At 40.5% G+C, this 8,708-nt stretch overlaps 1 protein-coding gene across 1 annotated transcript; it reads left to right on the plus strand.

Moving 5' to 3' along the window:
• The first annotated feature begins 699 nt into the window (after nucleotides 1–699).
• Nucleotides 700–7,799, plus strand: galr1a (galanin receptor 1a). The gene is made up of 3 exons (XM_036539530.1): nucleotides 700–1,441; nucleotides 1,766–1,831; nucleotides 7,482–7,799. Exons 1-3 carry the CDS (start codon nucleotides 776–778, stop codon nucleotides 7,797–7,799), a joined length of 1,050 nt encoding a protein of 349 aa, XP_036395423.1. The 5' UTR covers nucleotides 700–775.
• Nucleotides 7,800–8,708: the final 909 nt, after the last annotated feature.

The following is an 8,708-nucleotide window of genomic DNA, read 5'->3' on the forward strand; positions in this document are numbered from 1 at the left end:
TTCATTGTTTTCTTTTTCTTCAAGAAAGAAAAAAAAAAACTCAGTGTTATAACGAGAATGCGGACATCTGCACCACAGGTCAGTTGTTCCCTTCTCATGAAACGGTTGAATTATGCGTTGACATTGGCGCATATTACATCCAACAGACAAAGATTCTCCCACTCAAAATGTATAGTGGGAGAAATGAGTCTGGTAGTGCACACATTTGACAAGCAGCGCTATGCGGACTGTAGATTAAGGTAGGTTTGAGGCTGTAACGTTGACTTGTGACGTTAGAGACGCAGCCCTGCCCCGCTATAATTTCTGGTGGGAACGCTGGTAAGAGAGGACTCGCGAGGAGGCAGCCAACACGCACACGCACATCAGGTGCCCGCGGAGGAGGTACAGCCAGTGGGAGCGGCACAGCAAAGTATCTGGACTTTAAATCAAAATACCAATGTACAAAATATTTGCTTCATTTAAACTTAGGCGTGCACACCCTTTAAAACTTTATTTGAAAATGAACCGACGAAATATATATTAAATCCAGTGAAGCTTCGCAGCAGAAAAAAATTCCATCAATCACGAAAGAAAGGAACGAGACCCACATTTTTTTTTATCTTGATGTAGTTATGACTTAACCTTGAATAGCAGCGTCTAAAAATGATGCATCAAGCAAAAAAGACAAGCTTACCTTGCTGTTAAAGTTGATATGCCTTGAGCATAGATTAGCTTATATCTCAACAATATTTTGCCTATAGAATTTTTGGAGAAGTGACTTATATGACCAAAAGTGATGGACTCGCCAGCTTTCAACAACCTAAGTGATGGACTTGTGTATTCCAACAACACAGATGCGGCGTCCCAGAAACTTTTGTTCGGGATTGGCACCGACAACTTCATCACTCTTGTGATCTTTGGACTGATATTCATTCTCGGGGTTCTGGGAAACTCCATGGTGATAACGGTTCTGGCCCGGAGCAAACCTGGCAAACCTCGGAGCACCACCAACATCTTCATTCTAAACCTAAGCATAGCTGATCTATCGTATCTCCTCTTCTGCATTCCTTTCCAGTCGACTGTGTACATGCTACCGACATGGGTTCTTGGAGCGTTTATTTGCAAGTTCATACACTATTTTTTCACGGTGTCAATGCTGGTCAGTATTTTCACCTTGTCCGCGATGTCAGTGGACCGCTACGTAGCCATCGTGCACTCCAGAAAGTCGTCCTCGATTCGAGTGGCTAAACACGCTTTGATCGGTGTGGTCGCCATCTGGATACTGTCGTTTGCCATGGCAGCGCCGGTTGCTTACTACCAAAACATAGTGGAGAGAGGAGAAAACAATACTTATTGCTGGGAAGTGTGGCCGGACCATAGCCAAAAGAAGGTCTACGTTGTATGCACATTTGTTTTTGGTTACGTCCTGCCGCTGCTGTTAATTTCGTTTTGTTATGCAAAGGTGAGTAGTTAGATCACTGATCATCAGAAAACTCACTTACCATCAACCCCCTGTACTCAGTGCTACTTCTCCCGCTCCGCTTTAGATACAGGTATTGGTTACATCGTTCTGAACTCGTTAATACCTGTCCACCTCTGTCTTAGTACACACGTTTAAACTGGTTAGAGGAAACGCAGCCTAGCTAATTGGCATTTTAAACACATATTATCTGTAAAAGAAAAGTACTATAAAACGCGTACTATTTGCATTTGTGAAAAGACTAGCATGAAAGGTACTCGTAACATTTTGGGTCGCTGGCATAATGCTGTCACGTTTTCTTTACAGGTTTTGAACCACTTGCACAAAAAGCTAAGGAACTTGTCCAAAAAATCAGAAGCGTCAAAGAAGAAGGTATGTATGACCACATCTCTTCATTTCTTGAGGCTTTAAAGAAGTAATTCACTAAATTACACACCTTAAGTATGAAATGCGAGATGCATGTGTTTGTGGATATATTGGTCCTTCATGCGCCAGCTCTCCGTTTTAAATCAGTTTAATGAACTATCGAAAGATGCTACAAGAACAGCCAAGGTCAGTAGCCTATGTCCCGGACCGTTATATGCGCTGTGAAAATGCGCGACTGTCTAAGATGTCACGCAGGGCTTGGAACGCCTGGAAACCACTTCACTTGAGCCCATTCATTTTCTGTGAATAAACATTAGTGAAAAGTCTATTTCTTACAAAAAGCAAAGCATTAACTGAGTCATATCATATAACTTATTTCTAATAAACCGCGCTTTCATATGCTTTAACAACGACGTCTGCTTTGCAATGCATATTTTTCATGTTATTTGTGGTAATTCTAAAGAAACATATACATTTACATTTCAAAAATATGATGAAATGTAGGGGGTTTAACCATGGGTTTTAACCTTTAAAAAGGGGATTTAACCATGTACAGTTACATGAATATGAATTAAAATATAAAAACTGAAGGGCAGGAAACAATCCAATTTACAGATAGAATTAAAGTATAACATACACAGTGCCCCCCCCCCCCCCCCCCCCCCCCCCACTGTGTTTCAGATTTTCTGCATGACGCACCTTTGTCCCCCTCACTAACACCGCCAGTTTGACTGTCACTGCATTACTGAATAGATACTCTTCAGAGAGAGCATAATGTTCTGTTGCAGCTGCTCTCTGATTTTGCTCGATATACTACTACTACTACTACTACTGATAATAATAATAAAACAGTCATCATCATCATCATCATCATATGACATAGTATTGATAGTGTTATTGTGAAACAGGTGTTGTTACTCTTGATATTCCTCTTATGATCACTGTAGCAGTAAGAGGAGTTGTAGCAGTAATCAGATGCTGCAAAATCAAAAAGTGCTCATTATAAGTGCTTCCCGTAAGTACTGTATGTCAAGGACAGAAGTTAAAGCATCCAAAAACATCAGTACAATATATACAGTGTGCACCATCTGTAGCACATTCAACACAATACTGAAATCTCTGAAGACATCTCTTTCTGTATTTGCCATGCTGAGCAGTGAAGCAGAAAAAAGCGCACTGGAAAGTCATGCCCACTACTCAGATGAATTAACCAGGCTTTGCTCTGGGGCCTTTTAGACCAGCATACATCATAGCCCTCAGTGATTTGATTTGTGCATCCTTGCCAGGGTTGTAGCCATGAACCTCTGTTTATAAGAATATTATTTTATCAGTTGTAGTGCTCTGGGTTATTGTTGCCATGGGCTTTTCCTTGGTACACAGACTTGTATGTACACATAATTCAGAAGTGTCAGAAGAATCTTTTTGTTCCCAGCAGGATCTGGATTTATGCACCTTTCACCCTGCATCTCTTCTGTAATGCTGTCTATTAATATTAATAATTGCCACTGAGTGGGTACCTTGTACTGTTACAGTGCTATTCAGTGAACACTGCCATAAAAGGAAGGTAGATGTGTTTGATTGATTGATTTTTTAATTAAGGTGATTCTGCCAAGCCCATTGGAGCATGGTTAATATGTACAATAACGGAAGACAGCTGTGACAAACTAATAAGTGAGGCTTTGCTTTGAGAATTAAATGAAATTAATCAAATGAATAGAGTAAACCTGGTTCTGTCTGCTTGGCAGTGTGAGAACAAGCTGTACAAATAAATGTTTAATCAATAGTCAGAACCTTGGTTTGCTCTCTGGGGGGGTGAGGGGTGGATGGTGTGAAGCATGGTATGAGTGTGCAGCTGAAAAAACAACACAATCACCCACAGTCTTTAAATGTCACACTCGATCCAGTTTAGAGATGAGATAGGCGGAAAGAGAAACAAGCATCATAAGTGGTGTTCACCACATTTTTGGTTACCAGACTATCCTAAACCAGGAGTTTTTTTAGACTTCGGCTTTCTTCTTTCACCCTGCAGTTGCTACAGAGGAGCAAGAACGAAAATGACACAATTTTCAGACGTTCACAGAAATTTCTGAAGAGGGAAACAATTAAGGTGATAGCTAAAATTGCAACTGTCGAGTGAAGTGTGCAGCCTCGCAATCAAGTTAACTGGCAGAAAGTTGAGGTTTGACTCTTGAAAACTAATTTGTGTTTTGATAGGCATACCTCAAATGTATAATTTATTCCGAGCACTGGATGCATAATTGGTCTCAGCTAATTAAGTGATTAAACCGTTTGCATTCATTTATTTCAGTCATTCGGGCGTTAAGGCAGCGTGCCTTGCTAAATACGGATGCTAATTTCTGGCCTCTAAAAACCTTGAAGAAAATTATCCTCAGGTATGAAACAAGCAATTAGACTTACTCAAATGGGAGGTGGATGTTGGAAACATTGGTCATGCCTCTCTCTCTAAGTTCTGCCTCCTCCAGGAATATTAGTTTGGTTCACTGGTCCCTGTCTGTACAGAAAGCTCAAGTCCTATAAATTTTGTATCAGTGACTTTCCACAACTGTTAGCTATGGGGAGGGACCGTTTTGTACACCAGGGAAAGGAGAGACTGAAGGCTTGAGTGAGCAAAGATAATGACCTAAAGATGAGTTGTAACCCTGTGGTGATCCAAATGAAAGCTATGAGAGCCAGAACATGGATCCTGATGGAGGGAGGCCAAGTAAACTGTGCCCGACAGGACTATTACTGAATCTCAGCAAAGTGTCATAACTTCAGCTCTACCTCTCTGACCGTGCCATGTGAGAGTTGAAAGTTCGGTTCTTGAAGACTGAAAGGTATTTTTATGTTATGTCAGAATGTCTTTCTCTCCTCGTGTCTACCAGTGTCCTTATCACAGTATGCAAACACAAGCAAATCACCAATTCTTATGCAGACATCACCCAGAGTGACTTCAGCAAGACGAGGCATGTAAGAATCGGACTTTACAAGTATTTACTGGGTGGTTTGACCTAAAAGACATCAACATGAAAAAGATAATATATGGAAAAAATATTATAACAATGTACAATGTGAACATGATCCTGCTGAGATGTTCTCTAAAACTCAGTGGCTTGAATGAGCACATCAGCACCCAATACAGGAAGTGGGGCCACTCACGACAATACAAGAGAAGCAACAGGGACTTGTCTAGGGACATGGGTCTTTCACTCTGCATGTGAACTCTGCATGTTCACCTCATTGCATGTTTTTATGTGTAAATGGCCTGTGTTGGGCTTACCTCTGGTAGTGCAGCCTAATGCTGATCAGGTAGCTGAGTTTGCTGTGGGAACTTGGAGCAGGAAACTGTAGTGGAGCTCACTAACATGACTGAGCATGTGAGTGTCCACTATAGAGTATGATGTAACACCTTTGAGCCAGAACAAGAGGTACGAGTAGTTCCTTTGGCTAGGCTAGCTAGTCCTAACTGTGGATGTGCCAGGTAGATGGTAAGGGCCATGGTTTGAACCCTGTAGCATGTCTGCCTTCATTACAACAGCATGAGACCTCCATCCTGGGTAGCAAGCCAATGGGGACCCAATAATATGAAGGCAGAAAGCAAGCAGTTTGGCATGAGTGTAAATTTACAGCACATACCTGTTGCATCCAATAATGAATTCAGTTGGTGTATTACAACTGATATATTTAAAATGAGAATGATATACAATTGTTTTTTTAAAGTGGTTATATCATTCTTAGGAAACAGTTATATTTGCTGTAAAATAGTACAGTATTGATTAAATGTTTTACCATATTGGCTAAGCTATGGAGACCTTGCCTGCCCAGTAGTAACAGTAATTTGCATACCTACCATGCCATAGCAACATAGCTCTGCTGTTGCTATGGATGCCAGTACTGCTCATTTACTCAAAAACAAGATTCATGGGGATTACACTGCAACTGCACTATTAAAAAATAATAATAAAATAAATTGCAAACATACATTTGATTTTCATGAATATATTTTAACTGTAAATTTGCTCTTTGCACAGTGATGATCCAAGATTAAACATACTGTGCAGTCAAACCTATAACAGTATAATCCTGTTTTATGAGATCTAAGGGGTAAGTACATAATGTAAGCGTTTTTTTTTATTTCTTTATTATATTTGGTACGGGTATTTCTCAATGAGAGATATTAAAAACTGTTAAGTTGCTGCCAGACCTGAAGGCTACCAGATGGTCAGTAATTTGTTTACCTTAAATTGAACCTGAAATTGTGAAATTGTGGCTTTTTTGACCTGAAAATTTCACTTTGCTCACTGTTTTCCTTGCCTTTGTCAGATACTTCACCTTGACACAAATTAATTTAATGTATATATAAGTTGTATAGGACAACACAGTGCTCCCCAACTTAATTTCCACTAGGTCAATAAGCATTATACCACTGTTGATGAAGTAGTATGTGTGAGAACACAGGGCAACAGACGATCTGCACTGTGTCAGTGAACAGGAAAGTCTTGTGCAGTGTGTAATGTTATTTGTCTCCCATTCCCTGTGAAAGGATCCATATGCTGCCTTCTTTATCAGGCACGAAATGTGTAGCAGACTCATTTATCTTTATCGGCTCCTCAGTGTAGAAATGAGAAGCATTAAGACTGACATTCAGTCCACAACAGGCCACTTCAGAGCTTTCAACTCTTTCATGAGTAATCTAATTACCATGCTCATTGTGAAGTACAATAGCAAGTCAATCTGAGGTGCACAGGGGACAGTGAGAAGGATCCATAAAATTAGCATTTACCGAGATCAGATGTTACTTAGCGCTTTTATGAAACAACAAGTGAGGACATCACAAACAAGTGAGATGGACTTGGTTAAGCTTTCTCTGAAACTAGAATATGTAAATGGGAACAAATTGTTACCATTATGTAATGAACGGAAAGTTTAATAGGGAGTGTAATTAGAGTTGGAGAAAGTGAGGCTGCATGATTGTCATAGATCTTGGAGCTACTATCAGATGGCTTTGCTGTCCATAGACAAACACTATGGTTGGTTCAAATCAAAGCAGATGATAGCTCCGTTTTGGGATATGTAAAAGCTTCTCTCTTTTGTCACTTGGTGAAATCTGGAATTGGAAGTTTGAAAATGGCAGACAGACAGTGATTATAATTGCAATCATTAGGTTTTTCACCTGTATGTAGAATTAAGGAAACACATTTTTATCTGACCCATTTATTGCTTCAGCAAAACAAATTATTCAGACTGCATATTGATGAGGTGCTTTTGCCATCAGTGTGATTAATGTGATTTGACAGCTTTTCTATGACCATTGTACATTCAAGTGAGTTTTTCGTAAGCACAACATTGTGTTCTTAGTCAGAGAGGTCATTAGTCAGAGAGTGTTTGTGATTCTAAATGAGATACAGATTCAATGCGTGTCACAAGAGGGTACAACATTCATGATAGGGTAGACACATGTGAACTGAAACGTCTGAAACCCATTTTACAGTGTGCTCCTGAAAAAGATAAACCATGATAGAGGAAAAGATCAATAAATTAGATGTATCAAAGTCAAGATAGTTTACATTACTGCGTATTTCTTGCAGGGTGAATAGATGGATGTGAGGGTTTTCGTGAAGCCTTGTGAGCCTCCCTCTGTCTTGTCTTTCCCTAGACTGCCCAGACTGTGCTGGTTGTGGTGGTGGTCTTCTGCTTGTCCTGGCTGCCCCACCACGTGGTCCACCTGTGGGTGGAGTTCGGATCCTTTCCCCTCAACCAGGCCTCCTTCGTGTTCCGGGTGGCGGCCCACTGCTTGGCCTACAGCAACTCCTCTGTCAACCCCATCATCTACGCCTTCCTGTCCGAGAACTTCAGGAAGGCTTACAAGCAAGTTTTCAAGTGCCAGCTCTCCAGTGAGTCGCCCCTGAATGACATCAAAGAAATACGTAGCAAGATGGACACGCCCCCTTCCACCAACTGCACCAACGTCTGACCGCGCCTATGGAGGTTTGGCTCTGGCCAAAGGAGTGTCTCGCCGAGAGGAAGCTGGAAAACGCTCGGCTGTTTCAAAAGGAATAAGAGGTGTCATGAAAGAAGTCTGAGAATGGGAGAATGGCTGCATTTTCAGTTGTGATATAAATGGACTCAGAGCAAGCTGATAACTCAGCCTGCAGGTTCGAGTTAATGGGTTGTGTCATCCTAACCAAGGCAGACACATTAAAATCAGTATTACTGACACCTGTGTGTAATCAAATACCATAAACGTGGTGATTATTTAGAAGGGACCAGGAGGTGTTATTAGAAGGCTTCAGGAGCCCCAAAATGTTTTTGGTGACAAATAAGGAAGTATTCATTGTTTATGTCACTTCAGACCTGTAAATGAGATCATTTAAAAAATTTCATGCAGCATTTTGTGGATGTAGAGTTATGGCTTCAGTGTTGCTTACTTAGACCATTGATGCTTGTCTGTATTTTGTTCTCTTTTTTGGTTATTTTTAAGGTGATGAATTGAAACATCACACTTTCGGAAAGTGTAAGAAAACAAACAGCTGCGGTTAAGAGAAATCGTTACCACTGAGAAATCCATTCAGAGATGCTTACTCTCTGTACATGGAAATGCACAAGTGAACCTGTGGAAAGTCTTTGTAAATAACAGGCACAGTTGGGTGAAACGGCATAGTTCATTATTACTACAAAGGGCGAATGAATATGGGATCACAAATGGGTGTAAAGGGAAAGGGAAAAAATGCTGGAAGGCTTCCACTATAGGTCTCCTACAGTATTTGAAGTTGTTCATCCATGATATATGTATCACCCCATGAATGCTACTGTAGCATGAGAATTGAACATTTGGAAATCTGCTGAACCACTTATTTGTATATATTATCTATAAGATCTTTAA

This window comes from Megalops cyprinoides, chromosome 10 (assembly GCF_013368585.1).
Source record: "Megalops cyprinoides isolate fMegCyp1 chromosome 10, fMegCyp1.pri, whole genome shotgun sequence".
Taxonomy (NCBI): domain Eukaryota; kingdom Metazoa; phylum Chordata; class Actinopteri; order Elopiformes; family Megalopidae; genus Megalops; species Megalops cyprinoides.

Bases quoted from the DNA above. Each gene is read 5' to 3' on its own strand.
- galr1a (XM_036539530.1), top strand. From the start codon at position 776: ATGGACTCGCCAGCTTTCAACAACCTAAGTGATGGACTTGTGTATTCC. The intron at 1,442-1,765 runs GTGAGTAGTTAG...TTTTCTTTACAG, and splicing joins TTTCGTTTTGTTATGCAAAG to GTTTTGAACCACTTGCACAA. The intron at 1,832-7,481 runs GTATGTATGACC...GTCTTTCCCTAG, and splicing joins CAGAAGCGTCAAAGAAGAAG to ACTGCCCAGACTGTGCTGGT.